The 15187-nt window shown below is 42.2% G+C and overlaps 2 protein-coding genes across 2 annotated transcripts; both read right to left on the bottom strand.

Annotated features, from left to right (window-relative positions):
* Positions 1 to 1948: 1948 nt before the first annotated feature.
* On the bottom strand, positions 1949 to 4544 carry LOC109755784 (protein SRG1). Its single transcript, XM_020314674.4, has 4 exons — positions 4146 to 4544; positions 3792 to 4051; positions 3368 to 3695; positions 1949 to 2303 (listed from the first exon to the last, which is right to left on the bottom strand). Exons 1-4 carry the CDS (start codon positions 4386 to 4388, stop codon positions 2061 to 2063), a joined length of 1074 nt encoding a protein of 357 aa, XP_020170263.1. The 5' UTR covers positions 4389 to 4544; the 3' UTR covers positions 1949 to 2060.
* A 2470-nt stretch (positions 4545 to 7014) lies between these two features.
* On the bottom strand, positions 7015 to 8553 carry LOC109755775 (uncharacterized). Its single transcript, XM_020314667.2, has one exon. The coding sequence runs from the start codon at positions 7573 to 7575 to the stop codon at positions 7015 to 7017; it is 561 nt and encodes a 186-aa protein (XP_020170256.1). The 5' UTR covers positions 7576 to 8553.
* Positions 8554 to 15187: the final 6634 nt, after the last annotated feature.

Raw genomic sequence — 15187 nt, 5'->3', positions numbered from 1 at the left:
TATTGGCTACAAATTACCTCCCCAAATTGTCTGAAACTCCAATTACTAGCCATTGGCAATCGATAATCGAAACCTCCTTGGTATTTCTTCTTATCCTTTGCATCGAACATGTACCGGTCCCTTCTAATGTGCACCAAGAAAGCAAACCGCAACTCCATCCTAACCGACGAAAAACAGAGACGCAATCAGCACACTAATTGGGCAAACCTACTCGAATTGAGTTTTCAAATGCACAACTAAGCTCAATCTAAACAGGAGGTGAGACTTACCCCTCGGGAACCCAGTCGTGGACGCGGCGGATCTCCGGCCCAATGCCTGCCTCGCCAAATACTCCGGGGTCACTGCTGCTCGCCATTTCGCCCTAGGGTTCTTCCTCCTAGTTCAAACAGCTCCAGCAGCCCCCCACCTTTGAGCGCTTCGGCCGGGCGCATGGAAGGAGGCCGCGCCGCGGGTCGAGCAGGTGGCGGGCGCCCCACCCGTGGCGTCGCAGGTAGCCGTGGAGCATCGGCGCAGGACGATAGCGGCGGAGCAGGCCGTGCAGCTGGTGGCGGGGCAGGTGGCGGCGGCGGTGCAGGACAGCCGGCCGGCGGATGGGCAGAGTGGGCGTCGACGCGGACACCACTGGGGATTTTGGGGATTTTGTTGCACGGGCCCACATGTCAGCTCTGGACCCACGTCCACGCGGTCCCACGTGTAAGCTCCGGACCCACAACCACTAACGTCGGTGGACGGAATGGACTCAAATCTGGCCGTTTGGCCTTGTCATAGTAGCTGTGCATGGACTAGGGGCAAAACTGAGCACAATTCGCATCTGAGGGCAAAACTGAGCACATGGACACCACTGAAGGCAAAAGGATAATTAACCAAAATATCACAGGTTTAGGAAAAATAGTTATCCATGTTTACGGTTCTTTCTTAATGAGCCAGTGACAACAGTTAACCTAATCAGATTAAGATGTTTTGAATTAATCTCAGACAATTAATACACCATCATGACTACATAGCACCTCAAACAGTTGAGGTGGGAATATACAACTAGGAAAGACGCAAACTGAACAAGCATACATTTCTCAGTCGTTTTGCAAAAATGGCCCTGTTGAAAACAGAATTCTTTTTCATGTTGGGAATAATTGATGTGGGAAATGAAGCCATCAATTGTATTTTGGGCCGTACTTACTACTCCCTCCGTTCCAAAATAGATGACTCAACTTTGTACTAACTTAAAATTGAGTCATCTATTTTGGAACGGAGGGAGTATCTGATAGGGAAATGTGATCGATTGCAACAAATTTAAGGCCATGATAAATATTTCTCCCGTTGCAACGCACGGGCATATTTATTAGTTGAAAACAAAGGGGGGCAATTGCTAAGTTCATTTAGAAAAAATAGTCGATATTCGTGTAAATAAACATGTGAACCAGCCATTGGAGGAGTTGCTTCCATATATCCTCCTTACAAAAATGGTAAATCTACAGATTGATCCGACAGAACCTCCCCCCACCATTTTACCCGTCCTGAATTGAATTCAGGGGCCACCCCCCTCCCCTCTCCCAAGTGATGTCAAACTGTAAAACTGTTACATCTGCCTATAAAACTAACTTCGTAAAAATCACTTGTTGATGGAGCATTGACGTCCTTTGTAGTTGTACAAACTCCAAGATTAGATCGGATGGTTGTTAATGTTGATTTTACTTACTCCGTTCCTAAATATAAGTTCTTTTAGACATTTCAATATGGACTACATACGAAGCAATATGGATGAATCTCACTCTAAAATCCGTCTATATACATCCGTATCTAGTCCGCACTGAAATCTCTAAAAAGACTTATATCTAGAAACGGAGGGAGTATAATAGTAGTTTTTTTGCCCGCCTAAGAAATAGCAAATCTGCTGGAAAAACATCCACGATTGTGCACGGAGATCATACCCAAAATTCAAAACGATATGTGATGCTGAACAAAGGGAGTACTTAATAAAGTTAGCATGCAACAATACATGGGGATAAATTGTTCCTAGAACGATTACACGTTTTGCATTACCAGCATGATACCACACTTGTTTATATCTTCACTGTATCAATAACCATCGTTCCTTGAGACACATGTTCAAAGAGTCCAGCAATGTAGTCCTTCACCTTGACCTTTCTGTACAACGCCGGTCTCTTCTCATCTACCAGCTGAGTCGCTGGCTCAATTTCTCTCTCGGGATCAAGCGAGTAGAATAGAGCCAGCGATAGCCTTTCTTTCTCAGCATTTGTCACAACTCTATGCACGGGGCTTTTGAAGATCCCATTGCTCATTATCTGTTACAAATTTTACGGTTAGGCCAAGAGCTTGGGGGACTTTTCAAAGAATAGTACAAACACATCAGATTTACTCGATGTCTGATGAATATTTTCACCTCTGACCACCTTCCTAACTGATCCACCCATGGCGGAGGTAGACCCATAATCATTTTGAAATATAATGTATATATAACAGTTAATAATGACTGGTAACACAAATGTGGGAAGAAAAATACAATCGTCATGACGTCTTTTCTTACCATTGCTATCCTTGACATGTTTGAAAATTGTAGAACCATGTAATTTTACATACTTCCACAAACAAAGATGTTAGAAGCACATGAAAATTATAAGCCCACATGTAGCAATCGTTGTATAACTTTTCTACGAATTAGAAACATTGTTTTGAAATTTTCAAATAGCATGTAAAGCTAAAGCGAAGATATTTTTTATAAAATAAATATGGCATAGTTTTTTCAAGAAAACCAACAATTGTCATGTATACAAAATAAATTTAGAGATTAAATAATTAAGAGACAACAACCCAATAAGTTTATGTGTGATTAACGGAGGCATGCCATTTTTCTACAACCCGCGATCTTTATATTGATATAGATACAAACTATAAATAAGCAGTGAGAATATATGAAATAAACTCCATACTAAATCACTGGTGGCAAGATGACTCATGTTTCTGCATAAAACCATGATCTGGACACGCTATATCTTCATTGTGTCATATAAATCTGGGGAAAATATTGTGGAACCACTTCATTAATATTGTAATGCTACATTTTCATCTAAAATTCTAAATAATTTTCTAACCAAAGGTCAAAGATAAGAATGTTTCTTCAAAACATTAAAATATAGTGCATACTAGTTTTGTCTTGACTCAAGTTTAGTAAACTTTGACCGAATTTATATAAAACATCTACAAATCAAAATCAATACTATTATATTCATAATAAAATATGTTTCCATATTCTAAATGTTTATATTTAAGCTTTCTATATTTTGGAACTGGAGCAGAGACAATAGCGGTTCGATTGGCATACTGTGAGCGTAGAGGTGATGGTGTTTACCTCAGTTTGGTCTCCTATGTTGATCAGCAGGGTGTGAGGAACTATCGGTACATCGAACCAAACACCGTCTCTCAAAATCTGCAGCCCACCAACGGTGTCATCGACCATGAGCACGGTAAGAACGCTCCCATCGGAGTGGGGCTTGAGGCCGAACACGAGCTCTGGCCTTGGGCACTCCGGGTAGTAGCTGAATCTAGCGTAAGTGTCAGCCTTCTCCCCAAACTGTTCAATGATATAGTCGTTGTCGAGCTCGAGCAGCCTCGCCATTGCCCGGACCAGTCCGTCCTTCACCACCCTACATTTCGTGGTGAACTCGTGCAGAAGATTCCTGCAAAAATAAAATTAAAAAGTTGAAGATCTTGATATTTCCGTTGTTATTTTGAGAGACGACGATCGCATCGATCTTTGTGTGATCACTAATCACCTGAAGGTTTGGGGATGGGCTGGCCAGAGGGCGAGGCTGCGCTCGTCTTCGGGCTCCACCTTGAGGTAGAGGCGGTCTGACCAGTCCAGGATCTGTTCCGATGAGTTCACCCGGTCGGTCCCATACCCCTCGAGCTGGAACCGCTCGCCGCCGATGAGGTTGGTGTATCTCTGCTTCTCTTCGGGTGGCTGCCGGAAGAACTCCCTCGACGCGACCATCATGCCGTCCATCACCGAGGTGTCCACGCCGTGGTTAGTCACCTGCAGACACACACGACAGACGACACGGTACGCTCGCTCAACACGCAAGCTTGATCGATTTCGCTCAGCGATGAGAGAATAGATGGTTAATTACCAGGAAGAGGCCCCACGACTCGAGCGCCTGCCGGAGCTTCGCCGCCTCGTCGTCAGCTGCGGCGGCGCCGTCCTGGTTGAAAAGGCGGCCGATGTCGATGACAGGGACCGGCACCGCGGCGGGCTGCTGGTCGTTTTCGTGGTGTCCGCGTGAGACGTACTGGGCCGGCACGTCGGGTTTGCCGAGGGCGCTGGCGAGCTCCTGCACCGTCGACGTCCGTCTCGCTACCCCTGTGCTCTCCATAGTTTGCGCTTGCACGACCTTCCGTGGTTGGACTGGTCTTTGAGTAGCGTTCGTTCGATGTGACGACGATACCTCGGCTGGCCTCGACGATCAGCCGTGGGTGCTGGGAATTATGGTGGTCGCACACGTCGTCGACGATAAGGTGCGATCGAGCAGAGGAGCTAGCTAAGGGACAAAGGTCGCAGTTGCCCTCATCCTGATCCCTGCATGTCATGTGTTGGTGTTGCCGTTCCTGACAAGATCTGTTTTGATCGGATAAGGGAGCAACAGTAAGTTGTTCGGCGCAGTGCGTCTGAAGCTAGTGGCTGGCGTCACGAAACATCCTGCCATAGCGGTAGCGGGTCTCATTTTAGAGAGCAGATGAAGCATGTGTAATGTGTTTAGCTGAAGCTACGTATGTTTGAATTCTTTAAAATTAAGTGAAATTTGAAATCACAAAATCCAAAATAATTTCCGAAATATGCAAAAGTTCCAATATTTCGCATATTTCTGTGAGGTCCGAGATTATTTTGTTTCCGAAATAAAAAACCTGCCTCAAACACATAATTATGACCCTCCACTATAGAAAATATAGCCGAGTATGAAACATACTCGGCGAAACCCCGAATAACCTGCCTCAATCCTACACTCAGCTTGCGGCTCTCGGCTTAATTTGGACCCGCTTATATCGTGTAACCCGAGTGTCATTTCACGGGTACTCGACTTACATATAAGCCAAGGTCAAAACAGAGGCTCTCGATCGGCGGAATAAAGCCACATGATGGCTGGTCGACATACTTTTTTCTTCAATTGTGGAAACCCCGGGACGAGAAGTAGTAAGATTGGTTCTCATAATTATCACATAATTACAACGGAGGTGCCACGTGACACCCTCAGTAAGCCAAGTGTGTCACTCAGCTTAGTTTTCCAACCAGTACCGTTAGGTAAGAACTGCTCATTTGCAAGGAGAATGCAACTCTTGCACAGGGGAAATTTCGTACTTCTAAGGATGCAAGTTATTAACATAATCTGTGTGGGATCATCGCCACGCAAAGACGTTTTATTTGTTTTGCAGGTGAAGAGCTCTGAAAGAGGAGTGAGAAAGACCAAGTGTTAGACTACGCAATTCACCTATCCGCATATGAAGTAATGATTTGAGTACGGGATAGATTGACACCCATACCGGAGACTCTTATAATATACTTTCATATGTTAATTTGGCAAAGCGGAGAGCCCTAGAACCCTAGTAAAGTGTCTATACGACAAGCCTAATATCATAGAATGGCAAGACGCACTACCCTTATAGATAAGCAACCGTGCCTAGAGTAGGATAAACGGTGAGGAATAAACCTGAAGATGTTTGAGGAGTTCCATTTGGAAGCTCTTTCATCTGATTACCATGAGAGTCTTGATATATAGTTCTGGAACTTATGAACTTTGAGCAAGACTTGTTCTTTTGAACATAAGATCAGTTCTCACCCATAAGATCTTGATGAAGAATCATCATGGAATGAAGAAACTGTGGATTCCCAATAAGTTTGTTTTTAAGGGTGGTAGGTCCCTAACACCCTGGCAGGATAATTGATCCAATCGACATTTGGATGTGGGACACGGACTCTACCACGACCAACGATTATTTAGATTAGCTTAAAAATGTAATGAATTTGGTCCAGTTTAAATGACAGTCATCTGCTTAGCGTGGAATTCGTCTGGTTTGTTCTAATTTGCTTTAAAATGTATGCAAGCATGGTTGAATGGCCGGCTAGTCCAGAGACAAATACTATGTCCGTTTTGAGGGTCCGTGTTGGAGATGCCCTAAGGTATTAGTCATGGGGACAACGGAATACATGAATAAGAGTAAATTGTATAAACAGTAATGAAGATAACTAGGTATAGTGATCAAAATATTGATCGCGAGGATAAAATAAAATCTTGCCTCAGGTTTTGTAAAGCATCATGTTGCAAAGGAAATGGTATACGATAACAGAAGGTTCGCTGGATAAATGTCTTTTTGGTATGCGGGAATTATTATGGGTTTGCAAATCCGTTAATAATTATTGACAGGAGATGTTTCAGACATAATTATTAAACATGTAGTCACTAGTGATATTTAGAAGAACTAGTAGGAAATAAAGAGAATGTGAGAGTGGGATCCGAAATTGTTTGGACGTTGCCCAAAGTGCTTCAGGAGGTCCCGGCAGTGTCCAATAGTACTGAGCCATACGTCACCACCTCTTGATCTCAATCTTTAGAATTTGCTCTCCAGTTCGGTTGTTTCTTCTATCCTCTGTCGTTAACGATAGATACTCCAAACTCTGGCAAGGCCGCAAGATCGAGTTGATGTTGCAAACACCAAACGATTTAACTACATATACAACCAGTGTCATCTGAAACAAATACTACTACATTTAATCATAGTTTTAAATAACCGGCTATAGCTCCGTTATAGCACGCTATAGCCTTTTCGGCAGGGTGTCGCTAAATGGTTGCCTTCATAAATAGCCCGATATAGCCTGATATAGCCCGCTTTAGCCCGCTATAGCTCCGCTATAACTGATTTGAAGGCCCGCCGCTATTTTTCATAGCCCACTATTTAAAACATTGCATTTAACTACGATTTACGCACTAGTTCGGGCCGGCCAACAAATCAAACGGGAGGCGGCTCAGATGACTGCCCGACGGTGAGCTCGACGACGACAGCCCGGCAGATAGGGCACGTCGAGTGGGAGCGCAGCCACACGTCGACGCAGTCCACGTGGAACATATGCTTGCACGCCGGCAGCTGCCGGACCATCTCGCCGACCTGCACGAGCCCCAGGCATATGACGCACTGCGCCCACCCCGACCCAGCTGCCACCGTGTCGCCGCCGCCGCCGCCCTCCCTCTTGTACGGGAACGTCGGAAGCCTTGACACGGCGGGGTCAGGATGACGCAGGCCACCGTTGCTCCGAGCGAGACGCACGCTGACGGCGACGACCTCGCCGCGCCTCAGCGCAGCACGCCGGCGGGCGCTGAGGTAGCAGAACGAGACCGCGACCGCGAAGGCGGTGATCACCGAGGCCCAGAGAACGCCGGCGATGAGGTAGAGAACGACGAAGGAGAAGAAGATGGCGAAGGTCAGGAGCACCACCAAGCTGTGGTCTCTGTCGTCGTCGTACGGAGAAGCTTCGGGAGCACCGTGCTGGCGCGAGAGCCCAGGGAAGAACATAGCTACTATACTATGTAGCTAGGTGCTGACCTTGCAATGTACAGGCAGTTCTGATGGACAAAATGAAGCAACCCGTGTGCAATGTGCAAGCCGTACGTGATGTGGACAAAATGAAGCAATGTCTTGTTAATTCAAGGGTGCCGTACATGACAGAGATTTGGTTTTGACCGAGCGATAAACAACCATATATTACACTGATCCAGAGGGCAAGTGGCGACGATTTGGCGTCCGTATGAGATTGACGAAGGGCCTGGTAGCTAGTTCTGACTTTGTTCCGATTGGCTCAAAAATTGCATCACTGAAGCCGGGCATGTTTAGATTTGATCTTCGGTAAAATAAATTATATGTGATCATGGAAGAAAAGGCCCACCCACACTGGATCCAAGCAACTACATGATCATAGATAACTTTAGTTCACTTTTTATTTCACAACTTTCGTAGGTATGTGCATCATCCACCAGTAGCTTCGGGCCTCTTATTAACACACAGAAGCTTCCGAATGTTTCACTGGATGTGAACATCTTTTAAATACCGAATATTTTTTACATTATGTGAACAATTTTCTAAAACATAAACATTTTTTGAAATTCGAAAACAGAATTTAGAAACACGATCATTTTTTTAAATCCATGAACTTTTATTAATACGCTAATTGTTTGTGAAATCCATGATTTTTTAAACATGCAAACATTATTTGAACCAATGAAAAATATTTAAAATGAGAACAATTTTTTTGAAAACATGAATAACCTTTAAAAAATTGGAAAACAATTTGAAATTCCAAACAACTTTTAAAATGAGAACCAAAAATTGAAATTCCGAAAAAAATGGAAAAAATCACACGAGAAAATTTTACAACTCTAAGTTTTTTTGAAAACACGAAAAAAAAATCAAATTCTGTTTTTTCTTAAATTGCGAACAACGTTAAAAACCATAAAGGAAATTTGGAAACTCCAGTTTTTGGAAAACATGAACAAATTTTAAAATGCTGGACATTTTTTAAAACGCAAACTATTCTTGAAAACATAATGAAAAATTAGTATTTTCGATCATAATTTGCAAAAAAATGAATTTTTTTCAATATGTTGATTTTTTAAATTTACGACTTTTTCCAAAAGAAACAGAACAAAAAAACAACAACTAGAAAAATAGAAACAAAACCAAAACTGAGAAACAAAATCAGAAAAAAAATGTTTAGGAACCTTCTAGAAGTCCTAAAACAGTAAGCAACCTTCAAGAAGATTCGCAATACCGGTGGCTCGAACGCACAGATGGGCCCATCCATTCTACAATCATGTGTGCGGTTGCCTGACGATTTGCCGCAACAAAAAAATGTTGATAAATGGCCGAACATGTCGCGAGTTGGATATTGTGTCGAAACTCGCTCAAATCTGACATGGGTGCCTACCATGCGCATGTCCACCTTCCTGCAAAAGTCGAGGCCATTTCAAGAATGACCAAAAATAGGCCATGTTCAAGAGGGTGCCCGCATACACTAAGAAGGCTCCATTTGAGAGCATGTTGTTTCTCAACATCGTTAAAATGGCTCTAATTCTGCTCATGGACTTGTACGACCAGATCAAGGCACCATGCCAAGTTGTTTGGGTTTTTCGACAAGTTTTGCATTTTCTGGAGTTTTCTCGGTAAAAAAAACCCGATAAATAGTCGGACATGTCGCAACTTGCATACGGTGTCGAAATTCGTTCAAACATGGCATGGATGCCTACAATGGGCATTCCCACCTAGTTACATAAGTTAGAGTTATTTCAAGAATGTCCAAAATTAGAGAGTATTTAATGAAGGGTGTCCTACAGAAGGCACCGTCTGAGAGCACGATGTTTCTCGACAACCTTGGAATGACCCCAGGTTTTTTTTCATGACCTTGTATCACTAATTCAAGGCATCATGCCAAGTTGTTTGGGTCTCCGTCAAGTTTTGCATTTTCTATAGTTTTCTCGGTCAAAAAATGCTCATAAATGGTCGGACCTGTCGCAACTTACATATGGTGTCGATAGTCGTTCAAACATGGCATGGAAGCCTACCATGGTCATGCCAACCTATTCACGAGAGTTGGAGTCATTATAAGAATGTTCAAAAATAGTCGTTGTTTCACACATACGAGGTCGATACGAGTGAACATGGGCCTGCCCATTTTAATCTGTTCGTTGCCTCTGAGATGCCGGTTTTCAGAACCTTCTAGATGGTTCCAGGTCGGTTTTTACCGGTTTGGAAAAAGGTTCATGAATCATTTTTTCTTTTTTTTTTTGTTTCTTTTTTCTTTTTCAAATTTGCAAAGTTTAAAATGTTCAACATATTTATTTATCTATTCATATTTTTCCAAAAAGTTTGAAGAATTCAAAAAAGGTCTCGTTTTCAAAAAGTTCAGAGTTGTAAAATTGTTTGTATTTTAAAAAATGGTTTGGAATTTCAGTTTTCCCATTTTTCAAAATTTGTTCGGAGTTTAAAATTGTGTTCCACTTTGGAAAGTTTTGTTTGCCTTTTCATATATTTCTAAAATTTTAAACAATGTTCACGTTTAAAAATATGCATTCAAAATTCCAAAAAAGTTCAAATCTATCGTCGTTCATACTCTCCCCGCCCCGGTATAATGGGCACAATGACCAAAACTCTAGGACCAAGGCTTCGTCTCATGGGTACTAAATACAGTACGGGTAATTATCACCGGTAATCGCGTGTGGTTTCTTTTCGTTTCCTATATTAATTAATACCCGTAATTATAGCTGCGACAAAACTCGCTCTAATAAATGCTGCATGCATTGCAAAAGCAAATGCATGCACGGGTTGGTTCCTATTTCCTCCGTTTCTTTTTAGTCTGCATATAACGTTTGATTAAAGTCAAGCTTTGTAAAGTTTGACTAACTTTATATTAAAAAATATAAACATTGACAATATGAAATCTATATTATCAGATGCATCATGAAATGTATTTTCATACTATATAGTTTTAATATTGTAGATGTTCATATTTTTATATATAAATTTGGTCAAACTTTATGTAGTTTGACTTTGACCAAATTTTATATGCGAAATAAAAAGAAACGAAGGGAGTATTAACGTCGCAGCTCTTATCTCGCGCCATGATATTTAATACTACATGCCAAGCTTTCTATTTTTCACTGGTCTTAGAACCAACATAAACTCGGACGGAGAGAATAGTTTTTAAAACTCTGCGCCGCTCACTTGGCATGTTAGCTTCGTTGGTGGACTGGTTTGCCTACTTTGTGTGTGAGCGTGAGGTCCTGTGTATACGTATGCTACTGGACCGGGCCAGTTGATCTCCGCCGGGCTGTGTATACGTTCTACATAAAAAAAAATAGTGTGGGAAAAGATCATCCTACTCTTTATTATGAAAGGGTATGAAGAGATTTGGTCCGTTGATGTGTTTAGGGGGTTGTACTGAAAAAGAAGTGTTTTCAGAAACAGTACAATCCTAGCACTCACATACACGCACATACATTCATCCCTATGAATGCATGCATGCACACACACTATTCTTATGGGCATCTCCGAGATACTGAGCCACAACATCTTGAGATTGACGAAATCATCACAGGCTCCTTGTAGTCAACGGGAATGTTGAACTTCTTCTCTCACTGAACGAACATCATCAAAAAGTCTGAAACAAATCCAGAAAATAATTTGCGTTCACCTATTTAAATGTGTGTTGTTTGTATCATGTTGTCCTTATCAAGAAACATGCATGGAATGTTTCTTAACAATACTAACTCTTAACAGATAATTTAACTTTAGCCAAAGCAACAGCGGCAAGGGAACCAAGCAGGCAGCCCGGATGGTTGCAGGTGGCTGCGGTCTGGATCGCAAGTAGCATCACTCCCAGCTGCTTGTCCCGGATGAGCCTAGAGAAGAAGAATATGATCGGAAGGGCTGACGAAGCAATCGCACTGTATGTTTTGTATGTTCACAATCGTTAGAATGTCTGAGAGGGAGAGTAGGGGTGGGGAATTCGACCTAAAACTAGTAGAATGAAAACACTTGAATTTTTTTGTACCAAGCCTGGACTGATTACACAAGAAAGACACGTGTCAACACAGAACTGGAGTAAAATATGACCTAAATCGAATAGAAAAACAAGCGCATGATAATTGGGCAGGTCCCATTTATGTAGATTATCTACATCTATATATATTTGGAAATAAATTGAAGTATATTCCATTGAACTGGATCAGAATTTTAATTATAACCCCCCGTCCCAAGTTGGTTGTCTTAGATTTATCTAGATACCCGTATCTAGATGAATCTAAGACAACTAATTCGGAATGTAGGCAAATCATATAAACACTCATATATATTACTCCCTCCGTTCGGAATTACTCGTCCAAGAAATGAATGTATCTAGATGTATTTTAGTTGTAGATACATCCATTTTTATGACAAGTAATTCCGAACGAAGGGAGTAGAACTCCGTTTTCGATGAACTCGAGCTTGTCAACAAGATGACCAAAAGCTCCAAAACTCATAAAGAGAAGCAAACAAGAACCAAGAAAGATGATGCAAGGATGCAATGGTTTGAGCTCTCTACGAATGATACGATCAAACTACTCATCGAGAGCCCCCCTTGATAGTACGGCAATCGATCCTATAACCCGGTCTCCCAACTACCATCATGAGACCGATAAAATAGAAAATCTATCAAGGGCAAACCTTTGGCTTGCACATGGTCCACTTGAGCTAGATGAAGACGATCTTGACTCCCTCAAATGGGACCACCTTTCTTGATTGCGTTGGCTCGATGAAGACTAGTTGATTGCTCCCCCATACTCCACTATGGGTGAGCCACTCTTCCGCACATCTTCACAAGTCCATTGTCACCACAATGGACGACAAGCTTCAAGCATTTGATCTCTTCGTGATGCTTCCTTGAACTTGCACACTGCAACCTAACCCCACAAAAAACTCTCACGAAGATCATGGGTTAGTACACAAAGCGTAATTGACAATGCTTACCATACCATGGGATCGCTTGATCCCTCTCGATACGTCTTCTACGCTTTGTGTGTTGATCAACTTGATTCACTCTTTTACTTAGTCTTGATGAACCTCTCACAAGACCAATCTTTAGGTAATTCCTTGAATAGCACCTTGGTCATCACAAACTCTCCTTGAAACCAACAAATGTACTCCAAGAAAAGCCTATGGACAAAATCTTCAAATATAACTCAAGGCAACCATTAGTCCATAGAGATTGTCATCAATTACCAAAACCAAACATGGGGCACCGCATGTTCTTTCAGAATCATATGTGATTCATGAGATAAATATAGGTCACCCGCAAAAAAGAAAGAGATAAATAGGTGACTGCATTCTTGTTTTGTACCACTACGATAAGCTTGTACTTACGTAGCACAAACTTGTTTGTTCCTTTTATCTGAAGTTGCTTTTAAATTGTATTGTATTTTCCAAATATCTATGGAAGTTAAGCATCCTCTTAAATTTAGTATTTTCCTTTGGATAATCTTGAGAATATGACTTACTCACAAGACATTGGTTTGGCAATAAAAGTTGTTAGTCTTGTGGCACAGATGTAAGTATTGATGATTTGGTCATGTACTGCTCTATTGCATTTAGTCTAAGGATGTTTTAAAATATGATTTTAACTTAAGCAATACTCTTGATGTTGTTCATCAATTGTTATCCTTGTGGCCTCCCACTTCCAGGAAGCAGGAGAAACTTTTGGTTACTGTTGAAATTGATGAATTTTCTTCTGGGCTGTGTTGCTTGGATACTGGTTCAGCTCTTGGTCCACTTTGGATAAAATAGGCAAACAGTGAGGGGCGGCATTATATAGCTAGTGATAAATAGGGACCTAGAATTCAATGGATTGCAAACTGACAAGCTGCTTTATTTGGATCAGCTAGTTCCCTCTTGGATGATGATCACGTTGTTTTCCTTCAGAGATCTTAAAAAGTGTTTCGGGCCATGGACCATGGACTTCCCTATTTTATGTGAGTTTCATGTAATGAATTAGGTTGTCTTGATCAATCCAGCTTTATGTTTTTTGGAACATAATGACGAGAGTTGTGAATCTGGTTTGTTTTCTGTTTTCAGTTAGCTTGAAGGCCTATGGTAATAGAAATCATAGGAAAACCTTCTTTACTAAATAAAACTAAGTAGCACAAGAAAATAGAGCAGGCTAGATGTCAATCGATTGAGATTAATCAAACTCTAAATTGATATCAGCAAAGGATATTTTGTATTTTGCCTTTATCTTTTTTTAACAACTCAGTTGATACCGATTGAGATTTATAACTAAACACTCAACTGAAAAAAATCTAACATATGGCATAAAAAATTGACATATGGTTAACAACCATTTGTACTAAAAAAGTTTAACAACCATTTAACATATGTCTGACCACGTGACACATTGGGCAAACAATCCAAATTATTTTAGAAAAAACATATATCTGCTAATATGTTCTCTTTCCTGTGAACCGGATAACAAGGCCGAGGTGGTGAGCTCTTCAATAGCTACGCTCGTAGTGTCCGCACAAGCTTTGTTGGAAGATGAGAGCGGGATAATGACGACGATGATGATTGCATGTACAGGGGAAATGGTGACGCAAGAGGCCCGTAGGCACTCAACGGTTCCTTGGTCTCCACGTAGGCGAACGTCCGGCGGTCGTTGCGGTGTGGCAACATGTTAACGTCGGCGACCACCGTCCCCCGATTCCTCTCGCTGATATCCACTGCGCCATGCTTCGCCTTCCTTGTGTGGTCGTCAATCGGTTTGAAAAAAAATCACAAAACTGAAAAAGTTCGTAAGTTTGAAAAAGTTCGCGGATTTGAAAATGTTCGCAGTTTTGAGGAAAGTTCAGAAATTTGTAAAAAAGTTTGCGAGATTGAAAAACGTTCATGGTTTGGAAAAACATTCAGGAATTTGAAAAAGTTCACAGATGTTTTTCCATATGACAAAATTGGTAACTTGATGTTTGGAGGCATTTAGTCCATATGTGATTTGGATCGTTCATCCCAAACACCGATAAGTGCCACACGTGTGGGCGTTAGGGGGGCTGCCCACACATTTTGTGTGGCGTATAAGAGGAACAGCCCACACACCCACCTGTGGGCAAAAAAGGTAATGCCCACACACATCTTTTTTCCCCTCCCGATCCCTCTCACACGCGTGCGTGTGGGCGAAATAGATAACGCCCACACGCACCGTACGTCAGGCCTCGTACCTCGTGGTCCCGCACGCCCGCGTGACAGTCACCGCGCGTCCCGCAGTTGCCATGGTCCAGACCCTCGTCCATGTTCGTTTAACTGCAGTTGCCATGTCGCTGAACTTTGGTTGCCATGTCGGACAACTACAGTTGCCATGGTTGCTCAACTGCAGTTGCCATGTATGGTCTGATCTACTGCAGTTGCCATGATTTCAAAACTTTAGGAGTTGCCACCCACTAACACTAGGCAGTTGCCATGTAGCACTACAAAAATGCATGGCAAAAAAACATGTTCGGGTAAAAGAGAGAGTTGCCATGTGCTCACAAGCACGCTAGGGCAGTTGCCATCACTAGTAGAAAAAGGGTCATCTCTCCCGGTTGGTAAGGGCCTTTTGTCCCTGTTGTTGAAC

The sequence above is a fragment of the Aegilops tauschii genome, chromosome 7 (genome assembly GCF_002575655.3).
Source record: "Aegilops tauschii subsp. strangulata cultivar AL8/78 chromosome 7, Aet v6.0, whole genome shotgun sequence".
NCBI classification, from domain to species: domain Eukaryota; kingdom Viridiplantae; phylum Streptophyta; class Magnoliopsida; order Poales; family Poaceae; genus Aegilops; species Aegilops tauschii.
Note: the sequence above shows the minus strand (reverse complement) of the source record. Positions and strands in the feature narration are given on the sequence as shown.

Coding starts and splice junctions, on each gene's coding strand:
- LOC109755775 (XM_020314667.2), bottom strand. CDS start 7,575: ATGTTCTTCCCTGGGCTCTCGCGCCAGCACGGTGCTCCCGAAGCTTCT.
- LOC109755784 (XM_020314674.4), bottom strand. CDS start 4,388: ATGGAGAGCACAGGGGTAGCGAGACGGACGTCGACGGTGCAGGAGCTC. Junction 4,052..4,145: donor AGTCGTGGGGCCTCTTCCTG/GTAATTAACCAT, acceptor GTGTGTCTGCAG/GTGACTAACCACGGCGTGGA. Junction 2,304..3,367: donor ACATAGGAGACCAAACTGAG/GTAAACACCATC, acceptor AATTTGTAACAG/ATAATGAGCAATGGGATCTT.